At 38.9% G+C, this 19,651-nt stretch overlaps 1 protein-coding gene across 1 annotated transcript in view; it reads right to left on the bottom strand.

Annotated features, from left to right (window-relative positions):
• Window positions 1–235: 235 nt before the first annotated feature.
• Window positions 236–19,651, bottom strand: part of LGR4 (leucine rich repeat containing G protein-coupled receptor 4) — a 79,732-nt gene continuing 60,316 nt past the window's right edge. Inside the window, exons 5-18 of the mRNA XM_033063625.2 lie at window positions 16,792–17,007; window positions 16,096–16,167; window positions 14,645–14,713; window positions 13,399–13,470; window positions 13,246–13,317; window positions 12,529–12,597; window positions 12,031–12,102; window positions 10,867–10,932; window positions 9,365–9,436; window positions 8,445–8,516; window positions 8,044–8,169; window positions 6,785–6,906; window positions 6,151–6,225; window positions 236–3,203 (exon numbers count right to left, since the gene is read on the bottom strand). Of these exons, the coding sequence (XP_032919516.1) occupies window positions 1,927–3,203; window positions 6,151–6,225; window positions 6,785–6,906; window positions 8,044–8,169; window positions 8,445–8,516; window positions 9,365–9,436; window positions 10,867–10,932; window positions 12,031–12,102; window positions 12,529–12,597; window positions 13,246–13,317; window positions 13,399–13,470; window positions 14,645–14,713; window positions 16,096–16,167; window positions 16,792–17,007 (2,452 nt within the window). The 3' untranslated portion in view covers window positions 236–1,926. The remainder of the gene's footprint in view (window positions 3,204–6,150; window positions 6,226–6,784; window positions 6,907–8,043; window positions 8,170–8,444; window positions 8,517–9,364; window positions 9,437–10,866; window positions 10,933–12,030; window positions 12,103–12,528; window positions 12,598–13,245; window positions 13,318–13,398; window positions 13,471–14,644; window positions 14,714–16,095; window positions 16,168–16,791; window positions 17,008–19,651) is intronic.

Genomic DNA, 19,651 nt, shown 5'->3' with positions numbered 1-19,651 from the left:
CTTTGCTTAAGGTTTTTAAGCTTTTGCATGCCAAGAGTCAGTATTATTCTGAAACCATAAAATCACTTGTAAACTCTCACTTGTAAACTCTTGCAACTCTCTTATTTTTCTGGCCGTTCTTTCCTGAAACTTTCACTACATGTAGACAACAGCAGATGAGACATAATTTACACTCAATAATTCTCCATGTGCACCATTTTCAGCTTTAACTTTTGAAAAACAGAGATAAAAAACCATAGGTATTCATGTACCTTTTATTTGCTTTCAGTGTAACATTCCATGCTAATTGCAGATCTAATATTCGTGAGTGTAAATATAAGAATTAACAACTCTTGGATGGTTTTCTTCCCTTTTTACAGTTGAATATTTTGGCTTACAAATTAATGCCATACAGTAAATATTCCTCCCATACTTTGTACAAACTACATGATTTCAATATACAAGGATCCTGTTTTTATTATAGTGAAAATATACAACCACGTCTATTTACAATGAAAAAAGTACATAAACCACATTTTAAACATTCTGCTACTGGCAGCCACTATTGTTTAGGAGGTAGCTTTAATTAACAAAATGAACTGAAGCCTCATTTCCCATCATGGGTTCTATCAAATAACTTACAATACAAAGATAAAAATTCATTGTATGAACAGTATATACAGTTTAATTCTCAAAACAGTAATCTAGCTTTACATCTTAACAAGAATTTCTCCAGAGTAACTGGGATGGCAGTGGATTTACTCTTGATCTAGTGTATTGTCTAAAAACCTTACATAATTGCTTAATCATGCATTATTAACTTTGAATTGATCATATTTCAAACTAAATATAAAAAATTGATCACTGGTTGTACTTAAATAATTTGTGTCTCAGAACTTTAATGCTTTAAAAAGATTGCACTGATTTATGTGAAAAATCAGTGACTTTGCACAGTATACTTCACTGTCAATAAAGTAATTGGAAAAATGCTTTCTTTTTTACCTCCAAATTGCCTTGCATTTTCCCTCCATTTCCTAAGATCTCAGTCTACCCATAGGTATTACTGGAGCGCTGTAACTCTCAACAGGCGGCAGAGTATTAGCCAGTCTTATTGCAGACATGAGCTGTATACAGTGACAGCTCTGCTAACATCTCGACAATCAACACTCCTTCCAATGGTACAACTCAACTGCATAATACTGAAGAAACTTGCTGTGGTTCACTTGAAGTAATGCATCATCACTGGAAAAATTTATTTAACCCTATTATTCCTGACAGCTGTTAATATTCTTATTACAATAAATCTACAGAATATTGCGGATTACAATTACTTTACTGCAACAAACTTTTTTTTTTTAATTGAACATTAGCTAAAATATGAAACAAACAGTATTCTGATATTGCTGTCAGTTACATATGGGAGAATTAATCCCTTTTTTGGCCCTGCAATAAAATGCATCCTGAGATTCAATGCTGGATATACTATACAAAGTTAGCAATAGATTTTTTTTGTTTAATTATAAAAAAGACATTTAAAAATAATTTCTATAATATTAAACAGCTGTCCTTTATATTGTGCTTTTGCAGGAGGGGAGAAAAAAAAAGTCAACAGAACTTACCTCACCACCAGAAGAAGTAAAGTACAACTGCAATATGATGTGGAAACACCATTAGCATGTAAAAACTGTATAAAAGAAACCACTATTGTGTGAAAAGTGTAAAAATATTGGGTAACAGTTTTGGTTTACCAATTATTTACAGTCAGGGCAATTGACTTATTTAATTTTTAAAAACTGTATGGCTCAAGAAGTTACTGCCCACTTCCCTTCTTTACAAATGACACTAAATAACAATTACAAAAGTGCTTCCTGCTTGAAAGGTCAAAACAGGCAACAGTCTGCAAAACATTGTACTCTTTTATTGGAACAGTTGATGGTAGAAGCCTTTTCAGTCTTTAATTCTTGGTATGTTGTAGGCATAACGAACCAAAGGGAACCCTCTGCTTTGGTAGAAACATGCACGGCCACAGGCCTGCACTTGGTCTGAGCTGTCTGACACAAAGGAGTCGTCCTCATCCGCATAGTCCGAGTGGGCTGACTGGGTGCCACAGTCTGACCAGTAGCCATCTGGCCTCTGGCAAGGCACCACTGCCAGTGCAGGACAGCTGTGGGATTTTATTAAATGTTTACAGGGCACGGGCTTGGATAAAAGGAGTGATTCGCAACATTCACACAGAGCAATGTTACCCCGCAAGTGGGTATAAATGCCACAGTCGTAGTAAAAATCCTGTGTCGTGCAGCCCCCTTGAGCACTGACAGCAATGGCTACTGCTCCGTTCTTCCTGGTCAGATGGCGCCTGAGCAGCTTCCAGTCTTCCTTGAACTTTGGGTTGAAGAATACGTACAGGACTGGATTCAGGCAAGCAGGCAATGGGAAAAATATCAAAGTAACAGACTTCATGATTTCAGGGCTGATAGAAATTGCAGTGATCAATGGTGCAAATGAGAAGAATGCAACAGGACAGAAAAAGATGCAGTTTGTGAAGATTAGCCAAGCAACATGCTTAATAGTGCTGGACTGTGAGTTTTCGGAGAGATCCTCTTTTTCCAAGTTGCAATAGAGTTTAGTGTAGATAACAGCCATTAGCAAAAATGCTAATGAATTCAGTAGCACTACAGCTACTGTGAAACCTAACAAAGGTGTTTCTCCAGTGGGGAAGGGCAAGCAAAGGGGTGATGCTGAATACTCTGCTTTATAAAAAAGTGGTAAGCATCCCGCTACGACAGCACAAAGGAAAGCAAAAAACGCTGCAATTTGAAACTGTTTTTGGCGATTGTTTTTCCCCTTTTTAATAAACTCCTTTGCAGAGAAGCTCCGTTCAACAGCTGCCAACATCAGGAAAAAAATGGCACTTTCTGACGAAAAAACTGCAAGAAACCCAGCAATTCTGCAACCACTGCCAGTCTCCCACCATATGCCAAACTCAGCAAATCTTCCCCAAGATACAGCATCCAAGAAAGTTAAAATACCAGTATAAACTCCCATAAATAAGTTAGAGATAGAAATCAGGCTTATAAACAGTTTGGAAGATGGCAGAGTAGTACAGGATGCAAATATTGTTAACATGACAAGCAGGTTGAAGAACAAAGCAACCAAAAAAATAAACCAGACAGTAAGGCGAATCATCCAGCTGCCCAATAAATATTCACAAGGCTTAAAAGCACCTAGAAGAAAACAAAACAAAAAAACAACAAACAAACAAACAAACAAACAGAAGGACAACCAGTTTAGGAAAAAAATTCTGCCTTAATAAGCAAGATTTTGAAAAGGTCTTAAAAGCATACTCCTCATTAATTCATTAATAGAATACATAGTTGAACTGCTACATAGGTCAGTTGAAAGTAAACTATTCTGCTGAAGTTATTTACTAATTAATTATGCCAGAAATAATTACTGCAGTGAATGGTCACTTGAGAACATTTTGTATAAACAAGCTAGCTAAACAAACGGACTTACCTTTTAGCTATTCAAAATAGCTTTTTTCAGTGCCACCTAAATACTTTTATATTTCATGCAGATTTCATATTTCATAAAGAAAGTTGGCAAAAAATATAAAAATGAATGTTCACAATCCCCTTGTAAGGGAGAAGAATTTTTTAGAAGGAACATGTTCTCTTAAAAAATTATTCACAAACATGCCTTCTGGAGTAACTTTTGGTCACAATGAAACATCTGTAGAACAGCAGACAAATTCAGTTTAATCAGCTTTAACAGGGACAGGAATTTACCACATGCCTTGTCTTCCCAGCCTCACCACTGAAAGGCACTGTGAGTTTGAAAAGTCATATGAGAAAATGATTTTTTTTTTTCTTCTTCTTTTGCCACTTGACACGGCTTACATAATAAAAAAGTCCAACAAACAAAATAATAGGAGACAAGACAAGGAAAAAAGGCAACTACTATTGCACACCCTTCTAATCCCCCTAACTGCTGTTTATTCCATAGGGAAGTCCTACTGATTTTAAGTAACAATTAGAAGAATTTAACCTCTCCTGTATCCATTAGGCACTGCTGATTGTCCTAAGCACAATAGCTCAGGATCCCTCCCTGCAGGGAGTTGAAGAAAAATACTTAACTGCAAAGGTTGGAGTTTCTGAGCTGGATTCAGCCTGTGACCCTGGCCCTGTGCAGTACATGCCTTCCCTTTAGACAGGGGAAAGGTAAGGACAACCCATCCCTAACATGGGCAGGAACAAATCTGCCAAAAATGACTAAATGTCAGTGCAAATATCTCCGAAAGCCTAAAGCAACTTCCAGAAATTAATGAACTGACAAGCAAAAACAAAAAAAACCTGTTTGTTTAAATGATCAAGCTTCATTTCTGGGCATAAAATAATGATGCCCACTGGATTATCAGAAAATCTGGAGTAAAACTCCTTTTTAGCAGGTATTCCCAATTAAAACAGTGACAGAATAATTAACTTTACGATACATTCATGTGACACAATACCTGCTAAGCTGATCTACTTAACAACAAAAACAACTTATGAAATTTTAAAATGTCAATTCTGTGCTTCCAAAAATCAATTTGAAGACATTTTTCTAGTAGCTGTACTTTAGACAAATGAAAGCCTCCACCCTTTCCTGTCTTCCTCCAAAAGTCCAGCTATCCTTTGAGTTAAAAGTTACCCTCCTCTCACACTGATATTTCTAGCCTATGCTGGGAGGGGGCAAAAATTCATGCTCAGAAGGATGTTTCAGTGAACTTGAGCTACTTGAGCACAACTATTCAGCAATCCATTCTTTAGACAAAGGGGAAAGTGGATCTACAGGCTGAGAAGTAATTCAGAACTTACATGGTGGAGTATCTTATGACCAGATGGCAGCATGAAATAGAAACTTGTTAGTATGAGAGGGACTGGTGAAAAACAACGCAAAACGTGAACTTGTAGACCAAGCTCTTTCTGTCAGACCTAATACAGCATTTCTGGCATGGACAGAAAGAGCTAAAGACTTTAAAAATTTAACCCATGTAACATACCATCTCAATTCTCATTCTGTAAACAGGAGATCAAAAGCAAATAAGCACCTTTAACAAGTTAACTTTCAGATTATGATTATGTACAATTACATTAATGTATTTTACTTTCTGACTACAGAAAGTTTTTTTGTCTGTGACCAAAAAATTCTTATGGTATTATGGATATTAAAGCCAGAGCTAGCTCAAAAGATAAACAGATTTTCATAACATAAAATAGTAGTTAGGAGAAGAGAAAGAAACAAGACTTGGAAAACTCCTGCTCATCCAGCAGTTACTTCATTGGAAGCATACTGCATCTGCATGTTCCTGTTTATGCAGACAAAATGGTACAAGATATATGGAAGGAATCCTCTGGAGAGGCTGTGGCAAAGGCGAGAAAGCACGAGACACCAAGTCCTTTAGGAGCTGAGTGGAAGAGTGTACAGAAATTTTAAGTTCGAGTAAGAGAAACAGAAGGGCAGAAACAAAGCTGACTAGAATGAAAATATTCATTGCAACAAAGACTTTCAACACTCCTGGACTGTTCAAGCCTGAATTGGAGTAAATCTGGTACGCCAATAAGACTATTCACTGCAGTTTAAGATGGCTACTGCCTACTCCAGCTACTTGCAACAGCCCTCTGCTCACAGTTAATGTGGCTATAACAGGGCAGGGGAACAGATCACATGAATGCTCCTTATCCTCTCTCCTGGAAAGACATCAAGTTTTGTTAAAACCACCCATGATAGATAGCAGTTTGAGTGAAGCTTTTAAAGCACAGGCTGAACTCTCACTGAAACAGATGAACATCACCCTAGCAAAAATAAGGCAGAATTAGGAGGCAGTGCATTAGCAGACTCCAAATATGGGTATTACACTCTTCATTATTCTGCTTATGGAAAGAAATTTTGGTATTTTTTCTAGCATAGTTCTCCAATGAAGGGCTATGTGTCTAAACCTGAGTCAAATCTTTGTGATTGCTCATCCAAAACAACACTGACATCAAATCAAGTTTTACCAAAAGCACTGGAGAATTTAATCTTCTATATACAGAATGACTAGCAGGAATGAAAGATGTAATTCTGCACTCAACTCTTTGCATAACACCATGCCTGAAGTTCAGTGTGGTTAAAGCACATTATAAGATTTACCTGTTGCTGGTGTACAGTGAATAATAGTCTGTCCCAGTTCCTCATTTTTCGCATTTCTTATAACATCTGCATTAGCTGTAAAAGGGAAAAACATTATTTGTAGGAAGAAAAATAAGTGAAGTGGCATTGAAGCTGCCTAGGATGGAAGTAGTTCACCTGAGCACCTGAGCTTTTTGACAAGTGAAGTTTTTCTAGTTTGCCACATAAGGTCAGATGCTCAGCAGAAGTTGCTCCTTACAAGGCTTTGTAACAAAACAACATCTTTAATCACTGGGGAAAGATCTATGGAGCCTGAAGTAGACAGTGGAAGAACAAGTCCTGTCTGAATTGAAAGGCTAAAACACTGAGAACAATAAAACCGTGACAGAAGCAATACTTGCAGTTTGAATATTTTTTTAATTACTATTTCTTTTTTCAGACAGGCAAGCCTTACAGTGTTCAACATATCTTTCACATGTTTAGAAGGAACCTGGCACTGCTGATTTGTAAGCAATTGTTAAGCACTTTCAAAGACTGCTTTTGTATCCCTATAAAGAGTAACATTTTTAATATGCCTTTATTCAAAGGCAACAAACACTGTTATTCTAGTCTGGTACAAAACAATACTGCTGGTTAAGTATGATTAAACATTTACCCTTCTCATGATCCATCAAGGCACCTTGATCTTGGTGACTGGAATCTTCAGTATTAGAGTTAAGATAAGAATCACAACCCCAAAATGCACAGCACTGATACGCATATGGTACAGAGAGTGACCTGAAATGAAGAACAAGGAAGACCGTTAAGCTTTTTAACCAATGTTAAGATTACCACCTATTAAAAATATTGAAGTAGCACACTTCAGTGCTAACAGTGGCTGATAAAAACTATTTCAAATTGGATCAGGTATAACCATATCTAATGAACTCTTGCACGAGATAAAGGACAGGTGATGTATACAAGTGGGAAGTACAAAGATGTTACGATATTTAGCTCTCTAACATTCTTTCTACTCCATATACAAACCAAATTCTGATCAGGCTTAGTTTGTGGCATTGTTGTAGAAATTAAACTGAAAAGTAATTAAGTCAGCTAATTAAAGAGTAACTGTTTAGTAAGAAAGTTAATTTCCAGATGACCACAAGCTTGTGTTACATCTTTCCTTCTCACTCCTCAATTCATTCTGTGATACCAAAATAAGATTTCTATTTTTTTGCGTGTTTGGCAGAAATGGTACATACTGTTATTCTGGCAGAGAAGAAGTACATCTTCACACAGACTTCTAAAGAAACCACATAATCAGGGAGGGAACAGCAGACCAGAATCCCTTTTTTCACTCAGGACTACAATATGAACTATCCTGAATTCTTCTTGAAAATATTTAGGAGGAACATCAGACTGCTTCTTCTTAATGTGCAGAAAGATCTTTGTAGAATGGAGAACAGTTCATTACTGTCTGATCCATCTCTCACAAAAGTCAATTACAGGTTTCCATTAGAACAATTATTTTTATTCTTATCATTTTCCTCCAAGTAAATATACATAAAGCGTGGGGATTATGTAATGAGACACCTGCGTGTCTGTTCATGTTTTCCACACTGTGAAAGACAGATGTGCTCAGTTCAGTAACAAATGGAAAAATCGACCCAAAGCACTACTCTCTAGACAGATGAAAAAAAGCTGCCTGAAAAGTGCTGGAGGAAAAATATTAAAAATCCCAAGAAAATTATCTGCAACTAGCTTCTATACCAGAACAGTCAGATGCCCTTTATATAGATCAGCATAGAGTTACTACAGGACTCAGCAAAGGGCCTGATCATTTGTCATGAGTACTATATACACTTATTAATATATACATTTATTGTCACATTGCTTGGTACAGCAAGCACTCTGGGGTGTTATTTACCAACATACCGGAGTTTTGCGAAGTTCTTTGCTGCCAAAGCTTCTTTCAACTCAGAATTGCCTGTGAGTTTAAGTTGGTTCAGTCCACTCAATCCTTCAACTGGAACTGAACTGAGGTCATTGAAACTTAGGTCTCTGGAATGTGAATATTAAGACTGTGTTACAAAGTAAGTTTGAAGATCCTCTGGCATACATTTCATTAAAGTATGGAGGCTGTGGTCTAGAAATGCCTGTCAGTGCAGCAGGCACTGTAAAGAAGTGTGCCCTGCATATATTCAACTAGCAAGAGCCTTTCTGATTCACAGATAGTAAACAAGTGATGAACGCATCACATTTAAGCTAAAAGTATTTATTATCTCAGCAGTTTAATGATAGAGAGACGAGCTGACTGCACAGAACAGCCTACTTACAGGTTAAGAAGAGCTCCAACAGTGATGAAAGCTCCCTTGTGGATCTGATGGATCCGATTTCTACTCAGGTCCCTGCAATGAATGCCAAAGATTATTTTGGCAGTTTCATCAAATGTAACAGCCATTGTACTGACAAAAAAAGCTAAGGTGACAAATATATCATGCCTTTATCAGAAAAGCAGAACATACCCTCTCTCTTCCCATTCAGCCAGGTGCAATAGCAGCCAAATTCCTTGGTAATGCAGCTGTATCCTGCTTCACCTCATTGCTGAAGTAGAATCCATCTCCCATTCCTGCTCCCTTTCCCTTTCTTTCTGACACTACGAGCACAACCTGAGCTCCCAAGGCAGAGGCTGGCTCTGGCATCACCTATTCCCAGCATGAAGGTGCCAGGATGACCACTTTGGTGACAACTGCATCTGTAGCAGGACATGTTGGCAGAGGCGGGGGAAGACAAGCAGAAGAACATCTGCTTTGCTGGATTCCAAATCCAGCTCCAGCTTTTGCTGGACCATCATTACTTATAACATTCTTCTTAAAATATCTGTCTATTTCTGGATTGTTTTTCCTGCTAACTTAATATAGCTTGAGTTGTAAGGGGAGAGGATAATTTTGTTTACTTATCTACTTCTCCTGAGGAAAACAGATAGGATCTCTCCGACAAATACTATATAATGAAATAATAATGGTTACAATGCAAAATACTGGACCACTGAAAAAAATCTCCTTTTTTAGATTTCATATTTATAAAAATATTTCTATAGGCTAGAAAATTAAAAAGGAGAATAGAAGGAACGGGGCTGAAACTGGCTGCTGGCATTTTGCCATCAAATTTTTAACACCAAACCCCAACATCAGTTTAGATGGGAATCAAAAAAACAATCTTGTTTTACTCAGCATGCAGCTATATATGGACTTACAGGACACGAAGGGAGGATAGTCCTTGAAAGGTGTCCTCTGCAATTTCATAGATTTGATTATGTTGCAAGGAACTGCAAAGGGAAGAAGTAGAATTTTACTAGCTGATTTCAAAGGGATAGGTTGTTGTCTGCTAACAGATGGGCTTAGCCTTATCAATGACAAGATTTTACTCATTTCCCCTTGTAGACAGACTGTTAAGTACAGTAATTTCACGAATACAAGCCACACTAACTATAAGCCGCATCGCCGGGTGTTGGCAAACATTTCGTTCTTTGTCCATAAATAAGCCGCACCTGAGTATAAGCCGCTCTGTCATTTGCAGCGAGGACCCGTGTGCAACAAAGTTGCCAAATAGTAACAGAACCGCGGCATGGTGGGCTTTACTGGCTCAGCTAAGGCTGTGCAGGCTCGGCCTGCTCAGGGCTGCTGACGGGGCCAGGTGGCCCAGCTCGGCGCTGCCGCTTGGCGGGGCCGCTCGGGGACGGCCGCCGCTGCCACTGGGCTCGGTCACCCCGGCCTGGCGCTGCCCCGCGGTGGCAGGCAGGGATGGAGCCCTCCCAGCTCCCGCGGCAGCGGGCAGAGATGGAGCCTGCCGGCTCCTGCCATGGGAGGTGGGGACAGGAGCCCCCCGCTTACCCCATGGGCCGCGGGGATGACGGCACGGAGCCCCTGCCTTCCCCCCAGGTTGCGGCGATGGCAGCACGGGGGCCCCCCTGTCTCTCCCCGGGGGTTGCAGGAGAGGAGGGAAGGAGGAAGCTCTCCCGCCTCTCTCCCCACCCCCTGTGCTGCCTGCAGGGAGCCAGGCTCCACCCGCGGCGCAACAGAGTAACAATTTGTAACAATCGCGAAATGTCAGCTTTTACTGGCAAGTTGCTCCACTCAGCACCTTGGTTTCCACTTCTGGGGGTGGAAATGTCAGAAAATTATTCACGTATTAGCCGCTCCTGAGTATTAGCCACATTTTTGGTGTGGGAGCAAAATTTTAGTCAAAATGATGCGGCTTGTATTCGTGAAATTACTGTATTTTGCATCAGTTATGTTAATACAACCATGAAGCACTTTCATGGCACCTCTGCCCAATCCCAATTCACAGCTCAATTTAGAAGAGACTATTAAGTGTAGACTGAATTACTTTGAGATAAAAATAACACTGAAGAATCATACTGAAATGTAAAACAACTCTCCATTCTGCATGGAGTCTTTTAGGCATATTCTAACAATTCCATTTATGAGTATAGCAATACTACTATGAAATGCAATATTAAGATGTGTCTTTCATGTCTTTTGTGAAACAGGAATAATTAAATATCAGATAATTAAGGAAAGCTCAAGTGGTTTAATTCTCTGTGCAGCACACTTCTGATATGAGATTATCATATTATCTCTCTCTGTCCTTAGTTTTTGAAAATTAAGATCAAACATGAAACAAAAAAGTCTCTAGAGATGTGGACTCAGAATACTAAGGAGTTTATAAAAATAAACAACACTTATTTCTACTTACATTTCTTCCAAGGTGTGGCAGCCCTTAAAACTTGGGAGGTCCTTTATATTGTTATAAGACAGGTCCCTTCAAAACAGAAAATCGGAGAAGGGTGCTTAGTTCAACTCCTTTCTACTTGAAAACATCTCATTGCTTGTAACTCTTAAATAGACTGTCAGAAGAATCATCCTATTAGTACCATTCTGCTGAAACACTAAAGGTAGTTTAGATAAAATCACAGAGGGAATCAAAAGTGTGAACTCTACATCTCAGTATACACATATCCTAAAAACATTTAGGACATGCTCCCTGAATTCTGAGAGTTACAATCTAAAAACTGTATTTATAACCCATTTTTTTTTTTCAAATAAACTAGGTTAATTGTATGTAAAGCACAAATTTGGTGCCAATTTTGTTTAGTGTGCTGGTAATTGCTTAAGCAAAGCTAGGAAAGCTCAGAATGTTCTGTGAAACAATGCAGTAAAAACAGACTAGAAACAAGCAAACAATCTTAAAATTTCTATTTGAAAGGTAAATGGTTGTTTGAAAATAAATTCCACCTCATCATTTTTTCCTCCCCAGTTTTTCTATCAAACAGAGTATTTTTTCTCCTCCCTTTTTCAGGATTTGTTTTTGTTCCACATTTTCCTGTGTGCATCCTTTGCAAACATGGTTTGTCCCCATTCTCTTAATGGTTTCAGTTACCAGTTCAGGTGTTTTTGCATTAATTTTAATACATCCTCCCTGCTTTTTATGTCTAGCCTTTGTATTGCGATCTTCTTCCTAATTCTCATCTCCATTTCTTTTGGTTCCTGATGCTCTCTCCTCTGTTCCTGAGCACAAAAAGTCAAAGCACTATAACTAAACTCTTCTTTAACCTTTGAAAGTAGATGACTACTGTTGTGTTAAGAATGAATGGGGGCAGAACAAATTTGAAGATTAGTCTCTGCAGCACCACCTTACATATCTCTCATAACATGTGAAAGAAATGCAACATATACCTAAAAAGGGGATTCTGTTTAAGGAATGTAAGGCCAAAAATCTTGATTTGAACAATTAAGAAAACACACTTCCAACTTTGGTAGAACTACTAGGATGAAAAATTCAAAGCAACACTTTAAATTAGATTAAGTTTCTTCCACAACATTCTGATGCAATGAAGAGAGGCACAATATGTATACTTACAAAGTTCGAAGCACTTTTTGCTCTTGGCATAAATTAACAGGAATACTGTTTATCTTGGTCCCTGTAAGAGTTCTGTGGGGAAAAAAAAAAAATCCAACAAACCCACACATATAAATGCTTGTTTTGTTTATGACAGATGGCATAACAAGGACATATACGAATAGAATGCTATCAGTGTGCTAGATTTGCCAACCAAAATTTTTCCCTGTTTTTGCTTTTTTTTTTTTTGGAAGAGGAAAATTTTTCTGTTTTCATTTTCTGGGAGAGGGTGTTAGTATAAATGGCCTTTTTCAAAGGCTTTTCTCAGCTTCCCCAACTGCTTAAAAAAAACGCAAAAAAAATTAAGTGGCACTCAGGTATCACAGTGAGAGAAACTGTATCATTACATTTATTGATGGAAGAGAACATATATACAGTTGCTCTCCAGATTCACTAATCATATTTCAATTACTTCACAAGAGGTAAACCCAAGAATTTATTTCTGCAGAAGACACTTACAAGCTCTCCAGATTTATGGTTCCTGTCAGATTAGGAAACCACTGCACCATGCTGGCACCCCGAATGACCCTAAAAAAAATCCCCATGAAAATTAGCTGTGAACAATTATGAACTTGAATTTTGACGTTCAGTCTTATTATCAGGTAGATATTTACACCAAGGAGACATTATGACATTCTTACTGCTTTTAAATTTTACACTTGAATAATGTGTGAAAGATCGTCTTTTCACTGCTTCTAATGCTACTCATTTGCTTAATAAATTACTCCTCCATAAGCAAACAATTGGAATTCATCCAAATCCAAAGAGTGCTATGAAAAGTGTAGTTTCTAGTTAAAGTCTCACTCCATTCTGCTTATTCATCACTCCCAGAAGTGATCTTTTAAGAGTATACATGCACTAACCTGCAAAACATTCTCACAATGCACATCCCTGCTCAAAAAACCACCAAGGACATATTGCAGATTGTTTAACTAAGAATCTGAGCATTTGGCCTTGGGTTATGTATCTTAAGAAAGGCAATTAAAAAAAAAAAAGTTGCAGAGCATATATTATTGAGTTTCTTAAGAAACTAGATATTCCCAACAATAACGATATTTATTAACTTACTGAAAAAAGACTAATATAAGAGCGAGTCAGAATATTTATTTATTTTGAGTTCTTAGCCACAACATTTCATACCCATTTATTGTACTGTATTGTTAAGAAGGTACTTACAAGGAATGCAGCTCTGAAAGATTCTGAAATGCTGAGTTCCCCACAAAAGACAAAGGATTATCATACAAATGTCTGGGAAATGGAAAAATGTTTCAGTGTTTGTTCTTACAGTCTCTGTCCATTAAAGGCTAAAAACTGATGAAAATTACTTACATCGTTCTTAGAAGAGGGTTTCCTGCAAATGCACCATCAGGAATTATGGAAATGTAGTTACTGTGAATTCCCCTAGAGATATCAGTAAAAAAAACCACAACATTTAAAACTATACTGCCAAGAGATATAACCAGTAGTCATTTTCATTATATCTACTCAATTCCCAATCCTGCCATAACAAGTACAGCAAGAGGACTAAGTTAATCTGTAGGAATAATGTTAACGGCATGATTTCTGTCTACTAACATCAGCTAAACTGAAAATATTTCATTAGAAAGAAATTATTTTGAACAAATGTGATGGTGTATTTTCACTTTCCTTACTCATCTCTTAAGGAGGGGACAAGGAAATGAGTAGAGTAATTTCACGACCATAAGGCGCACCGGACTATAAGGCACACCCCGCCAGGAGTCGGCAAAACTCACAATTTTGTAGATCATATAAGGCGCACCGGACTATAAGCACACACATTTTTTTTTGCAGTGAGGCTCCGCCCCCAGCTCCCCCCGCCCGGTTGCTGGCTGAGGCGCTGCCTCAACCTGGCAGCCACTGGCCCCCAGGCCCGCCTGTACCCGGGAGAGGCGGTGCTGCGAGCCACCGGGCCCGCCTTCCCCCGGCAGCCATGGGCCCCTGGGACCCTCTGGATCCGGGAGGGGCGGTGCCGTGGGCCCCCTGGCCCGCCTTCACCTGGCAGCCATGGGCCCCCAGGCCTGTCTCCACCCAGCAGGGGCGGTGCCGCGGGCCCCCAGGGCCGCCTCCAGCCGGCTGCCATGGCACTGCCAGCTTCCCCCATGGTTCACAGCTCACACTTCCGGTTTGGCAAATTTCGCAACTTCGTACATCATATAAGGCGCACCGGACTATAAGGCACACTTCCGGGTTCGAGGGAAAATTTTAGTCAAAAGGGTGCGCCTTATAGTTATGAAATTACTGTACCTCAATGAGTACATCAATGAGTATCTAATCTGCTACTGGAGGCCAAAACCCTCTCTTGATTAAGATCTATGCTAATGGTTTTCCTGAATAAATTGCCTGCTTATGTAACTCCAAAATAATTTTCAACACATGCCCTCTCTAGATGATGGTTATATTTTCTTTTAATTATAGCCTCACTTAGCATAACTTAACCTAATTTAGGCTCCTGCACAATAAGACAAGCATTCTTAAATCCAGAGGTTTTTTTTCCATTTTTATTTATGAAAAGGAGAAAGAAAAGTGGTAAAGAGGGAGAGTAAGTAATACTCACAACTCCTTTAGACTTGGAAGTGCTTTTATGGCTTCAGGGAACTCTACCATGTTATTATAATTTAAATCCCTAGAAGAAACAAAGCAAGAACATTGTAAAATTTTTAACAGTAGCCATGAATTGTCAAAATAATTTCTGTTTAAGACAGTCCAATGAAAGAAAAAAGTTCTCAGAATTCCTTTAACTAGACCACAGAATAACTTCAACTTAGATTTAGTCTTCGGATGCTTTACATGCTTTACAACCAGGTAAGATATTTAATATTACCCGGGGATTATTCATATTAAGTCAAATAATATTTCCTTACAGCAAAGCTCAGTATTTTTCAATACCTCACAGATATTTCAACAGAATTTGCACAGAAATGAACCATGATTTCAAAGACTGGAAAGAAGTAGATACAAATGACTACTCTTTATCATCATTTTATAAGAATATTTTTTCTCAAGATTTTATAAAAAACAGTAAATAAGCCATTATGTAAAAGCAGATTGTGTAGCAAAACCAATTATAAATACTGATTAGAAGCACAAAAAAACCTCATGACAGATTGGCGATGGGGATCTGTTGAATTCTCGGTTAACTTGTCACTATTCTAGCAGTAATATCAGGACCTCTGCAAAAGGGATTCCTTGTAAACGGCAAAAAACATGTTCAGAATCTTGCACATCATTTCTTAACTGAGGTTATAAGATGATGACAAGATGAAGTAAGCAGCATTTCTGGACTCATGCAAACATCCCATGTTAACAGATGTTGTCACTGGCTTGCCCTTGCCCTCCTTCATTAGTTTCACTTATTTAGCATTCTCCAAAGCATTTTCAAAAAAAGGCATTGCTGAGGGAGATATTGCTTATTAGACATTCACTGAGTGAGCTGAAGGGAAATGGGAAATGCAACGCAAACGGTTGAAAGCCATTCCTTGCCAGTGAGGCACTCCAGAGTTTTAGGATGGGGAACAGTGGAGCAACAGCCCTCTGAGACCCTCTCAGAAACCTCCTATTGTCACACAATAGCTTTGGCAACGTATCCTATATATATATTTAACCCTACAGGAAATCTGAGAAACAAATATTTGTCCCTTATCACTCATGAGGCCACTCAAACACTTGTGATGTATCCACCTGACTCAGCAGAGTGCTATGCAAAGATACACCAAGCAAGACCAGAGCTAGGAACATTGTGGCTACAGCCACATTATTCAGCATGACATTTCACCCAGGCTAATCTTTACCTGCTTCTCAACATATTTAATTAGTTTTTGGTGGAGCAGTGCACTGATACCAACCTTCAGGCCCAAAACCTGAGCTGGACCTAAGTGTCAGTGGCATGTGTTGCACAGTGCATATACACCTGATATGCAAAACTTTCATCATATCAGTATGGTAACCTTGATTAAGCTGAGATTGATACAAACACCATCCACAAACTATTTTAAGAATGACACTCACAAGGTTTCAAGGTTGTCTAATCCATCAAAACAGTGTTTTCCTACAGTTTTGATTTTATTATTATGAAGATGTCTGAAAAACAAAACCAAAACAAGTGAATGATTTCATATAGGTTAACAAATTAGCAGATATTTCTACGAAATCAAGAGAGTTAAATAGCTCAGGGAAAAAAAAATTGCATGCAGTGGATTATGCAGAATATCTCACACGCAAAATATTTCATCCTCAAATGGAAAAACAATTGATTGCTTGCAGTCAAGACAATCTATTTTAAATCTTTAATCACTATTCAGAAACGTGATAAAAATATAACAAACACAGAAATCGAACTCATTTTTCATATTATTCCATGGAGATTTTACAACTACAAAGAAACAGTTTTCAGATAAAATAGATAAATTTTTCTTCTTTAGTATCTCTGGAAGCTTTCTCTGACATCCATTGTTTTGAAATATTCATTATATAATGAGATGTCAGAAATCAAATCTCACTATCCATAGCCTATGTGACTTTTTGTTTAGGAGAAAGTCTTTATCAAACCTTCAGCAGGTTCTCTAACATACATGGTATCATCTCATGTTGGCAGTATAGGTTGTTACTAGTCAACTGAGCAAAATAACCATTTTCAATGCCACCCTAGATTAATCAAAACTGTAAGGAGAAAAGCAAAATGATCTATGAAATACAAATACTCACAGAACAACAAGACTTGAAAGGTTTGTAAATGCATAGTCAGGAATGTGTGTAATTTTGTTGAGAGCCAGGGTTAGAGCTTGCAGAGAGGGGAGATTGCTGAGCGGATAGATGGGAACCTCTGTCAAACTGTTGTCATCTAACCAAAGGTGACGAAGCTGCACAAGACCCTCAAAGCTGTCCTCTGGTATGGCAGTGATATGGTTAGCATCTAAACGCCTGTGTTAAAACAAAAAGAATTTGTGTAACAAATTCACAAACTACAGATCAGCAAAAATAGCAGTTGAAGTCCTGCTATTAATGAACATCTTTTTTCAAGTTTACGTATCTTTCACGGAAATACAGTAATTTCACGAATACAAGCCGCACCATTTTGACTAAAATTTTGCTCCCACACCGGAAATGCGGCTTATACTCAGGAGCGGCTAATATGTGAATAATTTTCTGACATTTACAACCTCAGAAGTGCCAGCCAGGGTGCTGAGCTGAGCAGCTGCTAGTAAAAGCCGGTATTTTGCGACTGTTACAAATTGTTTACTCTGTTGTGCCGCGGGTGGAGCCTGGCTCCCTGCAGGCAGCATGGGGGGCGGGGAGAGAGGCAGGAGACCTCTCTCCTTCCCTCCTCTGCCGCAGCCCGGGGGAGAGACGGGGAGGCCCCGTGCTGCCATCGCCGCGGCCCGGGGGGAAGGCGGGGGCCCCGTGCCGCCATCGCCGCAGCTCAGGGAGGCGGCGGGGGGCTCTGTCCCTGCCTGCCACCATGGGCCAGCGCCGGGCCAGAAGTGGCAGCCGGCCCCAAGCGGCCCTGCCGAGCAGCAGCGCCGGGCTGGGCCACCTGGCCCCGTCAGCAGCCCTGAGCAGGCCGAGCCTGCATAGCCTGAGCCGAGCCAGTAAACCCCCCCATGCCGCGGTTCTGTTACTATTTGGCAACTTTGTTGCACGCGGGTCCTTGCTGCGAACGACAGAGCGGCTTATACTCAGGTGCGGCTTATTTATGGACAAAGAACGAAATGTTTGCCAACACCCAGAGATGCGGCTTATAGTCCGTGTGGCTTGTATTCGTGAAATTACTGTAATTCAATACTGCAAAGCTTGAAGTTTTATTGAAAGATGCATGAAAGCCCTTTCAAGGCAAATGAAGAGCCCATAAAATAAAGTTTCATAATAAACTTGTCGAACATTTTTTATAAAGCATTTGAACAAATTCATATGCTTATAATCAGCTAACAAAAATGAATTTAAAACTCTATAAGGTATCTCCCACAAAACCCCTAGCTTCTAACACTGCAACAAATCCTTAGAACAGTAGCTTGATAGCACATCTAAGATTGCAGAAGCATTTACTTATTTGAATGGATTATCCCTACATCTGCCTTGTTTATAGCATTGTATACTGTTGTACACTTTATTTTGTGGTACTGCTGTAACAAAGCAACTACTTTAGAGAACAAGATTGTTAAAAGCTGTTTGTGAACAGAGTTATAAATCATCCCAACAAATAAAACATCACAACTAAAACTGATTGGTCTCTTGTCTTGCAACCTGATCATTTCTAACATTCTCCACAACAAAATGCTAAATAGCATGTCAGCATTATAAACTATCGTACCTCACTGGATTTGTCATCATGCTTTTTCCCTAAAGGAATGCCAATTGCAAAATTAAATATATATAACTGTCCTGGTTCCAGCCACAACAGGGTTAATTTTCACAGTAACTAAGAGGGGACAAGGGGACATATTTAGGACTCAGAGGTTATTCAATATCATGGGAAGAAGCAAAACATTCATAGTCCATGCACTTTAATGGGTCTGAGAAAGCACAGAGCAGAGAGCACTGGGCAATATTTGATGGTCCTCTGACCTAAAGGTTGTCTTCTCTAGGTCGACATACAGCTGAACTTCACTGCAAAAGAAAGCACCTTGCACAACTGATTTGAAATGTGTTATACCAGCTATGGCACCTTGTGCTGCCGCGCAGGGAGACAGAACACATATACCCTCCTCAATTAACATGGATGCTCACTAAGATACAAATCAGCACAGCTCTGGAATTACATTAGCACTCTCTGGTTTCTAAAGTCATGATCAGATATGCTCTTGAAAGTCTAGTTGGGTTAGTTTCAGAAGTAATTTCCTCCAGCCATTCATGCTATCCTTCTCTGGGCAGGTGGTGTGGATCAAGTGATTTTACTACATTTTGTCCCCAGGCAAAGTCACAACAGATCTGGATCCCAACACTTAAAGGACATATAGAATTCAAAGGGAGAAGACAAGCCTGATCACAGATTTAACACAGACAAGTCTGATCACAAATTTAACACAATCTTCTTCCTTAAAACAGAGGTTTGTTGTTGTGATGCACATGGTTTGCATATTTCAAATTATTATTAAAAAAAGTTATCAGCTGAATTTCCATATAATAAAAAGCCAAAAAATACATCCAATTAAGCAAAAAATATACTATTACTATTAAGTGGGAACTTACAAAATTATCTGCAGTCAAAGCTCTCTCCTAAGATGAGTGAGGTGTCATTAGCTCTAAAGCTGTATGTCAAGGAGTTAAATCTGATGGTTCATATACTGTCATCCCCTTATTATTTGCCCCATGTCTGACAGGTGTGTATGATACTCTATTTGGGTGCTCTTAGGCTGCATGGAGACTAGAACATTTTCAGAGAAACTGAAGTCTGATGATAATAAAAGAAGAAAACAAAGAGGCTTCGGGGGAGAGAGGAAAAAAGCCTGAGGTTCTTCTTCAGAAAAAAATCAACTAGAAATTACATCTTTCTTCTCTCCTAAATTTACACAGATTCCTGAAGATCAAAGAACTATTTCCAAATGGAATAAACGTATCTGAGTCTTAT

Source organism: Catharus ustulatus, chromosome 6 (assembly GCF_009819885.2).
Source record: "Catharus ustulatus isolate bCatUst1 chromosome 6, bCatUst1.pri.v2, whole genome shotgun sequence".
Taxonomy (NCBI): Eukaryota; Metazoa; Chordata; class Aves; order Passeriformes; family Turdidae; genus Catharus; species Catharus ustulatus.
The sequence above is the reverse complement of the archived record's forward strand: the minus strand, read 5'-3'. Positions and strand labels throughout refer to the sequence as shown.